Source organism: Sciurus vulgaris, assembly GCF_902686455.1.
Source record: "Sciurus vulgaris genome assembly, chromosome: 5".
In the NCBI taxonomy this organism is placed as follows: domain Eukaryota; kingdom Metazoa; phylum Chordata; class Mammalia; order Rodentia; family Sciuridae; genus Sciurus; species Sciurus vulgaris.
In genome coordinates, this window is record NC_136465.1 from 163,679,149 (window position 1) to 163,698,170 (window position 19,022).

Below are 19,022 nucleotides of genomic sequence, written 5' to 3' on the forward strand. Positions count from 1 at the left end.
CGCATCTCACTGGACTGTTGGAAAGATGCTGACTTCATAGGCAGAAGGTAACTGAGGACGGTGCCTGGCTCTGTAAGTCCGTCAGCTGTAAGCTGGCAAGAAAAAAGAATCTGCACATAATTTGTCACCTGCTAAACCTAACAAACCAAAAACACCTTTTGTGGTTTGCCGTTCCCACATGTCTTGGCTTGGCAGCCCTCAAGCCCAACCTCGATGCCCTGGGCAGGCTTTGCAGCGACCTTCCCTCGGGTGCGCAGACTTGCAACTCCAGGCTGCAGGTTCCCAGAATCCGCATTCCCGGGCGTCCTCCTTCCTCGGCGAAGAACTCCAGCACTTCGGACCCCTACACGAGCTTTTCCCCGGCTGTGTGCCACTGTTTGGAGGGTCTGACCCGCCTGCACGGCGCAGATGCTCAATTACAGAGGACGCGAAGGACAATGTTGTAATTTCTCTCCAACAGGGGCGCGGGGTGAGAGCGGCAGCCTCGGGCGGCAGGACGGTCCTAGCATCCAAGGATGCGCAGCCGGGTGCCCGGCCGGCCACGTAGCCGCCGGCGGGGGGCGGGGCTCCGCACGCCTCGGGCCGGGCCCCGGGCGCCCGCGGTCACGTGACGCCCCTCCCGCGCGCTCCGCTGGGGGCGGTCCCCGCCCTCCCCCGGAGCCGCGGCGCTGGAGCGGGCGCGGTGCACTGTGGGCAGAGGGGCGGGGGTTGGGAAGATGGCGGCTCCCAGCCTCCTCAACTGGAGGCGGGTTTCCTCCTTCACGGGGCCGGTCCCCCGCGCCCGGCACGGACACCGAGCCGTGGCCATCCGGGAGCTGATGATCATCTTTGGCGGGGGCAATGAGGGCATCGCGGACGAGCTGCACGTCTACAACACGGGTAGGCGCGGCGGCGGCTCCCCGGCCCCGCCTGCGGGAGCCGCGGAGGGGGAGGGGAGGCGAGGCGGCGGCCGCGGCCCTGACAGCTGTCACCGCCGGGTCACCGCTTCCCCGGCCGGGCGGCCGGGGCCCGCAGCGTCCTGGACCGCAGCTCCGCTTCCCGGGTCCCGCGGGGCGGGGCGGACCCCGAGCCGGGGCGCCGCTCCTCAGGCGGGTCGCCCCGACCCCCGCGCCCCCGCCCGGCCGGCGGACCTTGGCGAGGAGACGGCGTCCACCCGGCTGGGCCTCTGCGCCGGCCGCGCCCGCGGCGGGGGCCGAGGTGCCGCCGCTGTCAGGAAACTGAACCCCTCGGAAGCAGAGCGCCCGGGCCTGTGCCGCGTCGCCTTCCCGCGTCCGCTCCTCAGGGGCCAAGGGCGACAGGGGGCCTTCTGGTGCTCTGGTCCCCAGCTCCGCCCGAATCTGTCAGGAGCGCTCAGGTTCCCGGGCGGTAGCCCCTGACCGCCGGGAGGTGGCCGCTGGCGAGCCGGGCCTGGCCTCTGCGCCGCGGTGTGCGTGCGGCGCCTTCTGCACCGGTCCTGCCTCAGCAGCGTGTCCCCACCCGAGCCCCGCTGCAGGTCGCAGGTGCCGCTGGTCAGCGCTGGTCAGCGAGGCCCTGCCCTCGGCTCTCCGTGGAAGAGGAGGAAAGTTGGCACTTATTTTCTCCCACTTGTAAATACTCGGGCTATCCGGAGGATCCTGTGCCCCTCGTGTAAGGCAAATTACAGAGTTTTGGGGTTTATTTCATGATGGACAACTTGTCGTTGACCAGACAGCTGAATCACAGTGGCCACCTAAAGTTTAGCCGAACAGTAGAGTAGGGAACTCGTTTTCGTCGTCTCCTCCTCTGAACGACTCGGTGTGTACGGTTAAAAAGCTCTCCATTTAGTATGGTGTGAAAACTCCGCCGGGTCACCGCTTAGAACAGATTAGACCTAACTTGAATCTTGTTCTGACAGTTGTCCAGAATCAGCATTAAATTTACCGAAGCTTTCACAACTTCAGATTTTTATTTGTAAAATGCAGATGATGTTCTCCCCGCAGGGTTTCTTTAAGAATTAAATGATATAGATCAGAGTTTTTCAGCAACATCACCGTTCACATTTTGGACCAGATGATCCTTTGCTGTGGGGTCCTGTTATGTACATTGTAAGATGTTTGACACCATCCCTGGCCTCTGTCCACTACTTGGCAGTAACAGTTCCACTTCCAGTTAGGACAACTAAATTGTTTCCAAACATTGCCAAGGCACTATCCCCTGGGAGACCGAATCATCTCCAGTTGAGAACCACTGATACAGATGATAATATGAAGTATATACTCATAGAATGTGATAACCGGTTTGTTATAATTGATTTTAATTTTATTTTGGCAACTAGTTACAAATCAGTGGTTCCTACCAGCTGTTAGAGGAGACATCCCTCCAGGCTGTGCTGCCCATGGATTTGTCTGTGATGGTACCAGAATATTAGTATTTGGGGGAATGGTTGAATATGGAAGATACAGCAATGAGTTATATGAGTTACAAGTAAGTGTATTTAAGATTTATTATTTTGGTCTAAAGTTTTAATACTGATACTGCTCATAATCCACAAAAAGATTGCAAAATATTTCATTAGCATGCTTAAAATAGCATGAGCTTCATGGTTTATAGCTTGAAAGAAAATGTTTCCACTTCATTTAAAAGCCAGTTTCTAGTCTAAGTTTTTTCCCATGCCCCGTGTGACATTTGTAACCTTAAGCTAAATGTTTTAGCATTACTTGCATGTGTTACATGTTTAGGTTTCTGTATCTTAGTGTAATAGTTTTTCATTTTTAACCTGTAACAGAATCACCTGAAGGATTTGTGAAAACAGATTGCTGGGCCCTGCCCCCAAGAGTTTCCAAGTCAATATCATCTCTAATGGGGCCTGAGTTTTTGCATTTCTGCCAAGATCTCAGCTGATGTTGCTGGTTTCCAGACTATATACTTCGAAATCCACTGCTTTGATGTCATATAAACGTTACCTCTCACACTAATAATTATGCCCCACCTCCCCCCCCCCCGCCCCCACAATATGTGGAAAAGAGGGGTTTCAGTTCATATAATCTTTTCTAAATTTGACTCCTTTATTAAACCAGCTTATATCCCTCTTGACACTTCTTGATTTGTGCATGTTTCCAAGGCCATTATTATGAGGTTATCTGCTTGTTGGCAGATGTAGGTGAATTATGCTTATTTACCAGCAACCCATTTCAGACAAAGAAGCTTTATAGCCAGAGTTTAGTTTTGGGGGTTTGGTTTGTGAAATCAGCTTTATGTTAATTTGGAGGTTAAAATACCTAGCACTCATGAATTACCTAATATCTGAAAGTAAGTAAATACATAAATTAAAAATTACATTTAATCTTAAAGGTATGTATAATAATTTTTAAGTTGGAAAATATTATTATTATAAGCTTAGTATACTATTGTAGAAATCTGTGTAGATAGATTTAAATTTTTTTAATTTTATTCATTTATTTATATGTGGTGCTGAGAATCAAACCCAGTGCCTCACACATGCTAGGCAAGTGCTCCACCTTTGAGCCACACCAACCACTAGACAGAAGATTAATCAGAATTTCTATTAGAGCATATATGTTAATTATAGAAGTTATTTGTTATTTCTCATTTGTCCCAAAAGTAACTTACTGAAAACTTCTGATGGGATTTGGATTAAAATTGATTGGTGTGATGCACTGTTGACAGTATAAGAATAGGAATGTTTTCCTGATTTTACCTCAGTGTGTTTGTGGTCTTTTTTAGGCAAGTCGATGGTTATGGAAAAAAGTGAAACCCCACCCCCCTTCCTCTGGTTTACCTCCTTGTCCTAGGCTGGGACATAGTTTTTCTTTATATGGTAACAAATGCTATTTGTTTGGTGGTCTGGCAAATGAAAGTGAAGATTCAAACAACAATGTTCCCAGGTATGCAGACTCTTTTTTTAGACCAAATGCTTATTTTATGATTTAGATGAGGAACATTTGATTTCTTCCATCTTTATTATAAGGGATAAAGCTTAACTTTTTTTGTTTAAACCTAACAGTGAACAAATTTTTGTGTATTTGTGTTTTCCTTAGTGTCTGGAGTTTATCTGTTTTCAAACTATGTCTTCTCCAACTCAGAAATTATCTTACTAAATTTATATTAATATAACTGCTCGTATCAATATATTTTTATATCTTCAGTTATAATGTATGTTTGCTAGGTCATTAGTGATAACCAAAAGAAACAGATGGTTGTATTAAAATTATTTTCTCTGGGAATTTAGTGACAAAAATACGACTTAAAATCATTTCCACATTTCATAGGAGAAACTCTTAAAATTGGTTCACATTGGCAAATACTTTCCGTCCTTTTTGTAAACACAAGTAATCACTATCTCTTTTCTTTTATAGTGTTAGTGTATAAGCCTTGCTTTTTCTTATTTGGTTAAATTCCTAAATTAAAAATTTTTTCATAATACTGTGAATGAATTTGATTTTTAATTTTTTTTGTTATTGCTAGTATATGGAAATATACTATTGGCTTTGTTAACTTTGTATCCTGTAACCTTGCTGAATTAATTTCTTTTTAATCATTTTCATGGATTTCAGTTTTTCTTTTTAATATTGAGATCAGAAGTTCTTTATATATATAAAAAAGAAAGTATATGTTTTATTTCATATACTCCAAATATTTTTCTAGGTCTTCTCTTTGCCTATTTAATTAAAAGTTTTCATTTTTGTTTTATCAAATTTGGCAGTATTTTCCTTTCTTATTTTCTTATTTAGCTTTCTTATTTTGTATCTTCCTTAAAAAGACTCTCATTTCCCAAAACATAAAACATAATTGTTTCTCTCATTTCTTCTAATACATTCACAGTTTTGTTTTTTACATTTAGAACATTGGCTGGGAATATAGCTCAATGGTAGAACACTTCCTAGCATGTGTGAGGCCCTGGGTTCCATCCCCAGTACCACATTAAAAAACCAAATTAATACATTTGGAATGTACTTTGGTTACTAGTGTAAGGCTTTTCCCTCTTTTTCCTAATTGATTTCCAGTTCTTCTAACACTATTTACTACATAAGTTATTTTTAAAATTTAAAGTTTCATGCCTTAATTTTTATATAAATGGTTCATTTCTGGGCATTCTACCAGGTGTTGCAGACTGTGCTTTGTGGGCCAAGTTGGCCTGCTGGCCTATTTTTATTCATAAAGTTTTATTGGAAGATAGCCATGCCCATTCATTTGCTTATTATCTTTGGTTGCTTTTGTGTTAAAATAGAAGAGTTGGGATAGTTGCAACAGACTTTATGGTCCACAAAGTCTAAAATATTTTTTATCTAGCCTTGTTTAGAGGAAGTTTGTTGACTTTTGCTTTAAACTTCATTCTGTGTCATTAATTTGTTTACTTTTCTATCATTAATTGCTTTGTTTTCTGGTATACACCCTTGGTGAGGATATTTTCTTTTTCTTTTTTTTTTTTTAGTACTGTGGTTTGAACCTAGGGGTGTTTTACCACTGTGCTACATCCCTAATCCTTTTTTTAAGTTTTACAAATTTTGATACAGGATCTCACTAAGTTGCTGAGGCTAGCCTCAAATTTGGAATCCTCCTGCTTCAGCCTCCCCAATTACTGGGATTACAGGTGTGTGCCACCTGTGCAGACTAAGGACTTTTTCTTATATTTCTAGTACTAGTTAGCCCCCCAAAATCTTTTTTTGGGGGGGGGCGGTCCTGGGATTGAACTCAGGGGCACTCAACCACTGAGCCACATCCCCAGCCCTATTTTGTATTTTATTTAGAGACAGGGTCTCACTGAGTTGCTTAGCATCTCACTTTTGCTGAGGCTGCCTTTGAACTCTTGATCCTCCTGCCTCAGCCTCCTGAGTTGCTGGGGTACCCCCATCCTTTTAACCAAAAATGGATATTAAGATAAATTCATTTCATTTATGGTGATGAGTTTACTGTTTCTCTCTTTTTATCCATGAATTTCATGAATTATATTAAGTTCTGAAACATGAGTCACATTTATGTTCCTAGTTAAAACTCCTTGTATTGTTACAGAATTTGTTTCAGTTTGCCAACTTCACATTGCTTATTTAAATGTATATATATGTGTATATATATATTTATATATACATAGTCATATACTCATTGATTTTTGCCTATGCTGTCTTTATTTGGGGAGTGTGTCTATTTGTGTGATTGGTCATTATCTTCATTTTTAGAATTTCCTTAAGAAAATTTGATCTTTTTCTGTGATATCTACCAAAAAACTTTTTTTCAGTTTGACCTTTTTCTTTTCTTTCTTTCTTTCTTTTTTTTTTTCCCCCCTTGGTACAGGGGAATGAACCCAGGGATGCTTTGCCCCTGAGCTACCTTGCTATCTTTTAAATTTTTTTTCAATTTTTCAATTTTTTTCAACCGTGACTCACTAAATTACTGACTAGTGTTGAACTTGCAATACTCCTGCCTCAGCCTTCCCAGTGACTGAGATTACAGGCATGTGCCACCATACCTGGCTTTGACCTTTTTCTTTTGACACAGTTTATGGTGGGTTTTTCTGTAAACCTTAGTGCTTAAATGCTTTCTGTGTACTATGCTTTGTTTATTTTTCCCTTTTTAAATTTTTTCTTGATTTACTGTGTTTCTTTCCTCTAGTGATTTAAAAATTATACATGCTACTTCTGTGCTTCCCTTAATTAAGTGCTTCCGTCAGTTGCTTAGAAATTAACACACATTTTAAACCGAAAATGTCTCATCACCTCTGGGAATAAATTGCTGTCTTACCATTAGTATTCTTTTGCCTACCACCTTTTGCTATATGTTTAAATATTCTTGACTCTATTATAGTGATGTTAAGAAATTAGCTTTTTAGTAATTTTTTTTCCATTACTGGGATTAAACCCTAGTGTACTTTATCACTGAGCTACATCCCCAGCAACCCCCCCACCTTTTTTTTTTTTAATTTTGAGACAGGGTCTTGCAGAGATGCCCAGGTTAGCCTCAAACTTGAGATCCTCTTGCCTGGGTTACTAGGATTGCAGGTTGCACCACTGTGCTCAGCTTTTTTGGTAAATCTTTCTTAGTGACTATTTAGATCGTACAATCATAATTAAGAACACAATTTAAAAGTAACCATAACTTACTCGTGTTTTTGCTCTACCATTCCTCTTATCCCTCTCTCGAATTTCTTTTTCCTAGTTAACATGCTGAATCATTTTCTCCCAAAACAATTGCATGGCTAAACTTTGAAGTTTTAAATGTCTTAAAATGTTTTCTTTTGCCCTCATTCTTGAGTAAAACCTTGATAGGAAATAGATCCCTACTAAAGTCATTTTGCATAAAACTTTGAAAACATCCATATCACAAATAAGTTTAATGCCAGTGTCTAAAGTAAAGAAGCTACTTGGACATTACTATGACATTACAGTGGGGGAGAAAGTTGCAAGGTATGTTGTATGCCTTGTTTATCATATGTCAACATCCAGAGAGAATGGTGTCTTATAGGTATTTGCCCAAATATTGTAAATAGTATTTATTCTGTTTATCTATTGCTGTGTGATAAACTGCCCCGAAATTTAGTGCTGCAGAATAACAGATATTTGATTATGCTCATGAACTCTGTGGATCAGAAATTCAGACGAGTCCCAGAAGGGAAGGCTGGACTCTCAAATGGGAAAGTTTGAGTGGTTACTCCCATATCTGATACCTCAACTGAGACAGCTGAGGAACATGCTGAAAGTACTGTCATCCCGCACACCTGCGTGTGAGCTCTTCAGATGGTGGGTTTTTGGTAACTAGGCTTTTTACATGATGATTCAGGGTTCTGGAGCAGTGTTTAAGTGAAACTATATTGACCTGTGGAGAATCAAGGGAAGGACTCATAGACACCACCTCTTGATGGGAAGAGTATCAGAGAATTTGGGTCTGTCTTTTAAAGACACCACCATTGTCACTGATACTGTCACTGTTGGCTAAATGATATTTTGCTCTCTTCTGTTCTTTGCTAAGCTCTGAAAGAGCACTTGGTACATAGTAGTATTTTGTAAGAGCACTTGGTACATAGTAGTATTTTGTAAACGTGTGTTGAATGAATGATCTGGAGTTTCTGCCTCTTATATGAACTTAGTGTTAAAAGCCCTCCTCTGAAGAGGCCACAGATATGCAGGATGACAGTACTTTCAGTGTGTCCTTCAGCCATCCCAGATGAAGCATCAGACATGGGAATAACCATTCAAACCTTCCCATTTGTGGGTCCAGCAATCCTTCCTCTGCTCTGTTTCTTTTTTTTAAATTTTTTTTTAGTTGTAGATGGACACAATACCTTTATTTTATTTATTTATATTTGTGTGGTGCTGAGGATGGAACCTAGTGCCTCACACATGCTAGGCAAGTGCTGTACAGCTAAGCCACAGCCCCAACCCCCCTTATGCTCTGTTTCTAATATGAATTTTTACATATATTATCTTTATGAATAGAAACAAAAAACAGATAAAATATATGTATTATCTAATGTGTTCTCTTTTTTTCATTATATGCAGATATTTAAATGATTTCTATGAATTAGAGCTGCAGCATGGTTCTGGTGTTGTTGGATGGAGCATTCCAGTCACTAAAGGGGTTGTGCCTTCTCCAAGAGAATCCCACACAGCTGTTATATATTGCAAAAAAGATTCTGGAGCTCCTAAAATGTATGTTTTTGGCGGAATGTGTGGCGCTCGCCTGGATGACCTGTGGCAGCTTGACTTAGGTAAGCTTAACTTGCTTCACGCTCAGGGATTGGTTATGATTATAAAGTCAAATTTTAAAATATCTTGAAAATATTTTTGATTGTAGTATTTACTTAGTTGCATTAAAATTATAGCCTATACTTGTAGTCTCAGACGCAGCTGACACTATCGGTCAGGTTCAGTGAAGTTGATTTATGATAGTAACTCTTCTGCATCCCCTTAAGTAGTGTTACCGGAAGTCCTGGTTTGCCTGTATGGTCCCGCTTTATGCTTACTGTCCTATGTAAATATCAGTAGTATCCCCTTTCACACTGAAAAGTGCCCAGTGGGGATCACAATTCTATATGGCTACCTTATCTATGGGAAATGTAGCATTAGCTACCCTTAGGTAGCTCTTTCTAAATGGACTCTAGGAATGAATGATTGGAAGGCAAGTGTGTCTCCCACCTTTGACTATAAAGTACACTACGTACACTATAAAGTACACAATGTACTTTTACCTTAAAAAGTTAAAAACACTAATATTTTTCTTAATTTAGAATTGGGTGATACTCTTAAGTACACCTCTCCATTACAAATGCTAACGTTCACGAATAAATAGAGATCTATCTGGCAATTTATGTCAACTGAAAATGTTGTTTTAAGATGAAGTTCAGATAACTGCTGTGAAACATTTTTGCTTCATTTTGATAAGTACTTATTTTGTTATATTTTTTAAAATTATACAAATTGAGGTAATTTGCTATTATTAGATCAAGTTGCTAATATTACTTATTTTTACTGTTAGAAACTATGTCATGGTCAAAACCAGAAACTAAAGGGACAGTTCCACTTCCACGAAGCCTTCACACAGCCAGTGTTATAGGAAACAAGTAAGGATTTTTTTGTGTTGTTTTTGCTTTTTTAAAAAAACAACTTAAGATGTACACAAAAGTGATACTACTAGTTTCTTGGACATATATTACTGAACTTAACAATGTTTGTGCTTTCTGAAACTAAAGAAATTTACCTGCAGAAGCTAAGATACCTTATGTGTTATTTTCTTATCCTATTGCCTCTTATATATCTTTGTCATTTTCTTATCATCCTGCCTCTTACACCTCTTTACCTTCCTCACAATTCCTCGTCCAAAGTAGGCGCTACCTGAGTGTAAGCCAGGATGTTGTCAACTGATAGGTTCTTTGTGGATGGTTTGGCACACTTATCTCACTGTTTCTTTTGACATATTTTTAGTACTGCTTTGTTTGTATTTAGGCACATACAATCATTGTCTCAGTAGTTGTGTTTGGATGGCAGTATGGAATTATAGTTAGGATGCAGGCTTTGTAACTAGATTGCCTAAATTCAAGCCTCAGCTTTGGTACTTGCCCTTTGTGATCTGGGGCAAAGAAACTTAATTCATCTGTACCTCAATTTCTTCAAGCATACGATGCAGATTAAAGTAAAACTTCACAAGGTTTTAATGAAGGTTTGGTGAATTAATACATAAAAATGCTAAGAACAGTGCCCGGTACATTCAGAGACTTGGTAAATATTAACTGTTATAAGTGTCCTTATTTATGTAACACTGGGCCATGATTAGGAGTACTATTTAAATAAAACTTAATGATGTATTTACTAGTATGGAAATTTTACCTTAAATGTAATGTTTCAGGACACTACTAGTTGTAATTTAGAACCTCACTAATTTACAGAATTGAAAACTTGGGACTAAGTAGGTTAATTGAAAAAACTATTAAGATCTGAGTAGTCTGAAGTTCAGTATTTAGCAAGAGTATTTTTTAAAAAACAGCCAGTACTGCACATGCCTGCAGTCCCAGAGACCCAGGAGGCTGAGGCAGGAGGATTGCAAGTTTGAGGCCAATGTAGACAACTTGGTGAGACCCTGTCTCAAAATAAAAAATAAAGAGTGGGAAATGTGACTCAGTGGTACAGCTCTCTTGGGCTTAATCCCCAATACCACAAAAATACATACATACATACATACATACATACATACATACATACATACATACTTCAAAGCCAAACAGAACCATTTTCACAGTTAAACAAAATCTTATACAGTGCAATTTTCCATTGGTATTCCAGCATATAAAATAGATAAAAAGCAGAGTTTCCCTGATTGGCACAAGGTCTCATGATTCCTAAACTCTGCCTGATGAGCTTATCTTCTTTAGCAGCTATTAGGCTTTTCTCAAGAACCTCTAGGATTCTGAAACATAGTTTAATTTTTTTTGTTTTTTGTTTTCTGGTACTAGGGATTGAACCCTGGTTCACTTTACCACTGAGCCACATACCTAGTCTTTTTTATTCTTTTTTTCAATTTTGAGGCAGTATCTTACTAAGTTGCTGAGGACCTTGTTAGGTTGGTGAGGCTGGCCTCAAACTTGTAATTCTCCTGCCTCAGCCTCTGAGTAACTAAGATTAAAGGTGTGCACCACTGTGCCTAGCAGTCCTAAAACTGAGTCAGCAAATAAATTTTAAGTTCATTCTTAGCATTTCAAATCCAACAAGTGAAATTAAACCAACTACTTTCTGTTCTTGGTTTTTTTTTTTTTTTTTTTTTTTTGATTGTTGTTCAGAATGTACATTTTTGGTGGATGGGTTCCACATAAGGGGGAAAATATTGAGACTTCACCTCATGATTGTGAATGGAGATGTACCAGTTCATTTTCTTACCTAAATCTAGGTGAGTCTTTCAAGAGTTACTCATTGATAAGATTTATTAATAAAAGAATTTGTGAAATTTGTTGTTTAAGAACAATAGATCAGTTATGGATATGCCTATGGTTTTAGATACAGCAGAGTGGACCACTCTAGTATCAGATTCTCAGGAAGATAAAAAAAATTCAAGACCAAGACCAAGAGCTGGACACTGTGCTGTTGCAATTGGCACTCGATTATATTTTTGGAGTGGAAGAGATGGCTACAAAAAAGCACTGAATAGTCAAGTTTGCTGCAAGGATCTTTGGTATCTTGATACTGGTAGGTAAGAGTATTTAGCAAATAAAATCTTTCCTTTAGGTGAATACTCAATGTTTGGTCTTTTAAGACTTAATCTAAATGACACTGCCTCTTTTCTATAATTAAAAATGAATTGAGAGAAATAATTGGTATAGATATTTCCAGCATCAGAAGAGTATATTAATTCCTCTCTCCTTGAGTGTAGGGTGGGCTTAGGGTCTCCTTTCCAAAGAATAGAGTATGGAAGGGGTAAAAATAGTAGCCTCATGAGGAAGCCTAAAAGCACTGCCTTACTGAAGTGATCAAGGTTAATAGCACTATTGATAAGTCATATTGATATATTTACCCTCCTAGAAATCATGTGATAAGAAAGTACTTTACCATTGTGGTACTCTTTCCAAAAATCTAGTATCTCAGTCTAACTTTGGAAAATGTCAGATAAACCCAAATGGAGGGATGTTCTAGACATTCTACAGAATATGTGAACAGTAATCTTCAAAAGTTTCAAAATGAGGGCTGGGAATGTAGCTCAGTTGGTAGAGTGCTTGCCTTGCATGCACAAGGCCCTGGTTTCAATCCCCAGCACCACAAAAAGAAAAAAAAAGTTTCAAAATGATGAAAAACATGACTAAGAAATAATCACAAATTGGAGGAGTGTAGGAGATGAGATGACCAAAGGCAGCATGGTATCCTGGATTGGATCCAAGAAGCCTGAAGACATTAAATCATTTTGTCCTATTGTCCCAGATATGTGGAACATCTATGAAGACTTAAATATAGTTTATAATATGCAACATAATTATATAATAAGGATGTAATTATAATTAACACTAATATTAATTGATAAACTTATATAAACTCCAGATTATGATTTCCAACATATGTATGATACACCTATGTCAGTTTTGTTGAAATAGTCACAGAATTTAAAACTTGAAACTTAATGGGTTAATTGAAAAATGAGTGAAATCACAGTATTCTGAGCCTTATTTATTTTTTATTTAAAAAAATCTTTTTCATAGCTGTAGATGGACCCAATACCTCTGTTTTCTTAATTTATTTTTATGTGGTGCTGAGACTCAAACCCAGTGCCTCACTTGTACGAGGCAAGTATGCTACCACAGAGCTACAACCCCAGCCCCCTGGACTTTATTTAATAGTTTTACATTAATAGTAATTTCTTAGTTTTAACAAATGTTGAAGAAAAGGCAGACTGCAACACTGACTATCTTTGCATCTTTTCTGTAGATCTGAAATTACCACATATTAAAGTGTTTTTTTTTTTAAAGCATTAGAGGACCAAGAATTTTTTAAATGTAAATCACATCCATTTTTAATAAATATTTACTGCTAGCTCTGATGCACGAATTGTCTTAAATGCTGAGAATACAACAGTGAACAAGACTGGAAATGTCCCTACTTGCAGAGATTTACATTCTGAGAGCATGTGAGGGCAGGGGGATAACGAATAGCATGTCAACCAAATGAACAAAATAAGTACAGTTTCTGGAAGCATGTGGAGACATGAGATAGTGCTGGGAAGTACTGGCAACAGAGACTGGTGGCTGCTTCAGAGGAATAGTCAGAATAGACCTCTGAAGAGATGACATACGGGATGCGTTCCAAATGGTGGGAAGGAGCTGCCCACCAAAATTCTGGGGAAACTGCTCAGGAAGAGTGAAGAGCAAATTCAAGGGCCCAGAGATAGGAACATTTGGCATATTTGGGAATAGATTTGAGCCAAGGAGAAGAATGTAATAATGGAAGTTAGAGGTCATCATGGGGCAGATCATGTAGGACCTTGAATGCCATAGTAGATTTTAAATTGTTTCTGTTTATTCATTGACTGATTCATTCATTCGTTATTTTTGTGATAATTGGGATTGAACCCATGGCCTCTTATGTACTTTAAATTGTTTTAAAAGTACAATAGTAAGATATGTTTAAGTTTGAAGGAGAGATGAGATGTGATCTGATGTACATTGGGAATGGACACTGGCAATTGTGTGAAGAATAAATTGGGGCGCAGGCAGAAGTGTACACAGGGGGACAAGTTAGGCTCTTGCAGCAGTCACAACTGTCTTAGGCTGTAGTGGGAACAGTGCAGAAATGGAGGAATGGGTAAGCTCAGGATGCATTTTGGATTCTTGTTGACAAAACTGGCTGGTAAATTGGGTGTGGCAGGTGACAGAAAGAGAAGAATGGCGGGTGAAGTTTTTAGCCTGAATAATTTGCTGAGATGGGAATAATTGTGTGAGAAAATTGTGTTGAATTTAGATCAGGCTAAATTTAAAATGAGATCAAATAAGCAGTTGATGTAATAAACAAATTTAGATGTCAGTATAGAAATCTGGAGTTGTTTATAGTTTGTGGTGTTATAGGGAAAGGAAATTATAAAACATACCTGTGGCTCCAGTTTACACACTTAAGTATTATTTGAGAGATGAGATTTGATAACTTCAGTTTTTCTGTCTTATCACTTTTATATAGTAGGATGTAATATGGAAGAAATCCATCCTAGCAAGCAGGAGAGAAATATGAAAAATCCAACATATGAGGCAATTCTGAAACTGGGAATTATTAACCAAAATCCAAGGATGAAAAAAATGTGTACATAATGAATTTCACTTTATGAAACATATATCACTTTAAGCAGATTCTCTAAGAAATCTGTGACTTTAAAAGTTTATAAACCATTGGATCTGAGTGGCTCGCTTTTTAATCAGAGGTTTTAGTCACCAATATTTCATCTAAAAGTAATCATGACCACTGCCACCAGGGCAGAATTTGGATTTTGCTTTGCCTTTTGCCAAGTTAGCATCACTTTTTGGGGGGTGCAGATAGGGGCTCTTTATCTTGTCTTTTATTCACTTTTAAACTTTATACATTTGATCACATTTAAATGAGTTATAGAACTCCATAATATGACTTTTCATGAAAAATAGTAGCCCTTACTCCCATTTTCCTTGCTTTTACTAGCATCTTTTTCCAACTCTGTTAAATGATCCTTGGGTATTTACTTCCACATCTCTATTATTGCGTGCACATATTATTACTTTGATTTTTTTTCAGTTTAGGTGCAGTGTACCCACTTTCTACTATGAAAGTTAAAAGATCTCTTCGTCCCACAATTCCTCACCTCTCTTCCATACTTTTCCTACCTCCTATCCTTTCAATATAATTACCCCAAAATTTTATTAGATGAGTATTCAGTATTTACATTATGACTGTTTAAACACTATTTATAGTCAAACATTCCTTGTAATAGTTTTTATTTGCCAGGGAATTAATTGTCAGTTTTGTTCACTTTAAATATATATGTGCGTACCACTAATTCAATCCATATTCTCTGGAATTTGTTAAATCTTCTCGAATTATGCATCAGATAGACTATCAAATTTCATCATTTTGAAGAGAGTTCTGCCTTACTCTGGAAAATCCAGCACAGCTATCATTCTGAAATCTCCATCATCTCCCTGGAGTCATATTTTACCTCACACCTGTGCTGGATTCCCTGTTTCTGGATCCCACATTTTTCTTTTTCGTAGTTTACTTCCTCATCTTTTGTGGAACACATCCCAGGAAAAGTGTGCATAGGTGATACATTTATTCTTGATCTTGCATTGTTTAAAAATGTGTTCAGTCTTCCTTCCAACTTAATTGGCAGTTTGGATAGAAATAGAATTCTATATTAGAAGTGATTATCCTTCAGAATTTTGAAAGCATTAGTCTATTGTTTCAAGCCTCCAGTATTACACTTTGAGAAATTCAAACCACTTCTGATATTTGGTCCTTTTTTTTTTTTTTTTTTTTTTTTTTTTAGTGTTAGGGATCAAACCCAGGACCTTAGAAATGCTAGGCAAGACAAGCATTCTACTCCTATGCTATACCTCCCAAATCTGTCAAGATTTTTGTTAATTGTTTGGTTTGGTTTTTGGGATGGAGTCTTGCTGTGTGGCCCAGGCTGCCCTCAAACTCCTGGGTTTAAGTAATCCTTCCACTCAGCCTCCTGAATTGCTAGAAGTGCATAACAACACACTCAGCCAATCCTATTAACTGATTGATTGTGGGACTGGTGATTGAATGCAGGGCCTTGTAGTGCTCTGCAAGCACTCTGCCTCTGAACTGTACCTCCAGTCCTGTCCTTTTTTTTTTTTTTTAAAAAGTCCTGGGTATTGAACCTGGGGCACTCAACTGCTGAACTACATCCCCAGCCCTGTTTTGTATTTTATTTAGATGACAGGGTCTCACTGAGTTGCTTAGCACCTCGCTGTTGCTGAGGCTGGCTTTGATCCTCCTGCCTCAGCTTTGTTGTATTTATTCACATGAGGTACTGGGAATTGAACGCAATGCCCCACACATGTTAGGCAAGGACCCCAGCCCTGGTCCTTTTTTAATGTGACCTTTTTTTCCCTCCCCTCACTCTGGAAGTTTTTGGAACTTTCCTCTGGCACCACTGTTTTTGAATTTCATAATGCTTTTGCGTGTCTGGTTTTCATGTGTTGTGCCGAGGACGTGGCCCTTTCAGTCTGGAAATTCATGTTCTTCAGTTCGGGGAAATTGTCTTTATTTCATGGATTTGTACCCTTTTGTTTTTTCTCTTCTGTCTTCATATAGCTTATGTTGTGTGGGTGGTGTTCTTCTGGGAATTTTCGTGATGTCTGATTTTGTTCAGGTATGGGTTGCCTTCCTTTAAGAAGCATAGACAAACTGGATTATTAATAGAACCATGGAGGAATTTACATGGTAATAGTCAAAGGAACCATTTTAAACGGGGCTGTCAAACTTTTTTTTTTTTTCTTTATTGTAAAGGGTCATGTAGTAAATACTTTAGGTTGTATAGACCATGTGGTCTTTGTTATACTTGGTCATTTCTGCTTTTCTATAGCATGAAAATGATCATAGACAAACTGAATAAACAAATGAGCATAGCTGTGTTTCAATAAAACTTTATATACAAAAGAGACATGGACTGGATCTGATCTATGGGCCATAGTTTACTGACTCCACCAATATGCAAATCTAAAGGTACATATTAAAAATGTGATCAATATTAGACTTGATCCATAATTGTAGACATAGGTTGCAACTCACTAGAAAAATAAATTTTCTTATGTCCAAAGATGGAATGTGCTGCCTCTTTGAGTTCCCTGATATGGTACGTATACAAAGAAAAAGAGGATAAGGATATTGTAGAAATAATCTCAGATTCTTTTTCCAGCTCTAAGAGTCTATTAGTATTTATTTTGGAAATGCTGTTGATATTTTATGCCAACATTACATGTTTTGAGTAGTTCAAATCTTGATAAGAGGACATTAACTTCAGAGAGGTTGTTTTTCAAAAATTTCATATCCAAGTCATGTCTAATAACATTACTAGTATTTCTAGCATGCATACTGAAAATTAGTTCATAAATTTAGAAAGATTACAACTTCCAAAGAAGGCAAAATAATGTAGCTATAGTTATATAATACTTGGTCTCCACCCCTCCCTCTAGGATTAACTTTTTTTTTTTTTTCCCCAAATCTGATGACTCAAGTAGTTTGGTACTGGATTGTTTCATTTGTAGATTTATTTGTATAAGAAATTAAACAAATAGGGCTGGGGTTGTAGCTCAGTGGTGGAGCACTTGCTTTGCATGTATGAAGCACTAGATTCGATCCTCAGCACCTCATAAAAATAAGTAAATAAAATAAAGGTATTGTGTCCATCTACAACTAAAAAATATTTTTTAAGAAGAAATTAAACAAATGGAATCTGAACTTCAAACTACTTTCAATTGACCTACTATAGCTGTGTATATATGAGTAAATTTTCCCTCTCTTGGTAAAAAGATGAGATGTTTCTTTCTTTTGTTTTCCAATTACAGTCTACATAAACTATATAGGCAAACCATTGCTACTAAGTTTGAAACTAAAATGTGTAATGTCAATACTGTTCTTTAGAGAAACCACCAGCACCATCACAAGTACAGTTGATCAAAGCTACTACCAACTCTTTCCATGTCAAGTGGGATGAAGTACCTACTGTTGAGGGCTATCTTTTACAGCTGAATACAGACTTGCCTTACCAAGCTGCATCATCAGATTCTTCAGCAGCATTAAATATGCCAGGTAAAATGATAGTCATGCTTACAGGAACAATGTTTGCTTGTAGGCTTTTTAAAAAGTATACTGCGGCTGGTCACGGTGATGCATCCTGTAATCCTAGTGACTGGGAGGCGGAGGCAGGAGGATTGCAAGTTAGAGACTAGTCTGGGCAATTTAGTGAGACCCTGTCTCAGAATTTTAAAAAGGCTGGGGATGTAGCTCAGTGGTAAAGTGCCCCAGGGTTCAATACCCAGCAACACACACACACAAATGTATACTGCAAAAGTATTATTAGCTTGGTTTAAGAAATTTTATGATACAATGGTAAGTGTGTATGTTGAGTTCAACTCTGAAACTTGGCTGTTGTACAATTATATTGTAGCAGAACTGATAGATATGTAGATAGATGTTTTTTTCCCTGAAGTTCCTTTTAATGCACTGTAAAAATTAATGTTTCTTGAATTCAGGAGGTGTTTTTGATTAGCTTTCAAAAATATTTTTCTTTCTTTTTTTGGTACTGGGGATTGACCCACTGAGCCAAATTCCCAGCCCTTTTTATTTTTCATTTTGAAACAGTCCCATTAAGTTGCTTAGGGACTTGCTAAGTTGCTTAGGCTGGCCTTGAACTCATAAACCTCCTGCCTCAGTCTTCCAAGTGGTTTGGATTACAGGTGTGTGTCACCATGCCTGACTATTTCACCTTTTTTCAAACGCATTTTTAGCAGGGCACTTTTTTTAACTGGAAAGTAAAATCAAATTTAATTTTACACAGTCTTCTAGAAAGAATTTCAGTTAATTGTTGAACTATTAAGAAAACAGATAAATTTGACAAAGTACTATTTTAAAAATCTTTAATAAGTAACTTTAAAAATATTTGAATAATATATTTTACTGACACTCATCAAGAGCATATCAGTCTGAACTTTCTCATTCCCACAGGAAGCAGAATGGACCCTCACAGACAAGGCGGTAATAGCATCCTTCCCAACAGTGTAAGTTAACACATTTATGATGGCAATTGAATGTTTATGGTTAAAGTCCAAAGTTTTATTAAGATTTTTAGCACATTCCTTTAGAACAGAGATCCTCAACCCTGGTGCACATCAGAACCATCTCTGAGATGCCTAAGCAGCTCTGTTTTTAAAGAACCTTCAGAGCTGGAGGTGTAGCTACTTGATAGAGTGCCTGCATAGCATGTGTGAAGCCCCTGGGTTGTATCCCCCAACATTGCAAAAAAATTAAAAAAAGAAGAAGAAGAAATGAAGAAAAGAAAGCTTTACAGACTATGATAGTAGTCCGAATTGAGAATTC

The 19,022-nt window shown here is 38.5% G+C and overlaps 1 protein-coding gene across 2 annotated transcripts in view; it reads left to right on the plus strand.

Moving 5' to 3' along the window:
- The first annotated feature begins 693 nt into the window (after positions 1-693).
- The window catches only part of HCFC2 (host cell factor C2), a 40,105-nt gene continuing 21,776 nt past the window's right edge, over positions 694-19,022 (plus strand). For both annotated transcript variants that reach the window (XM_079140428.1, XM_079140429.1), the window contains exons 1-9: positions 694-879; positions 2,294-2,442; positions 3,703-3,863; positions 8,469-8,677; positions 9,445-9,529; positions 11,240-11,346; positions 11,454-11,642; positions 17,568-17,735; positions 18,651-18,703. In XM_079140428.1, coding sequence (XP_078996554.1) covers positions 717-879; positions 2,294-2,442; positions 3,703-3,863; positions 8,469-8,677; positions 9,445-9,529; positions 11,240-11,346; positions 11,454-11,642; positions 17,568-17,735; positions 18,651-18,703 — 1,284 coding nt within the window. In that variant the 5' untranslated portion in view covers positions 694-716. The remainder of the gene's footprint in view (positions 880-2,293; positions 2,443-3,702; positions 3,864-8,468; positions 8,678-9,444; positions 9,530-11,239; positions 11,347-11,453; positions 11,643-17,567; positions 17,736-18,650; positions 18,704-19,022) is intronic.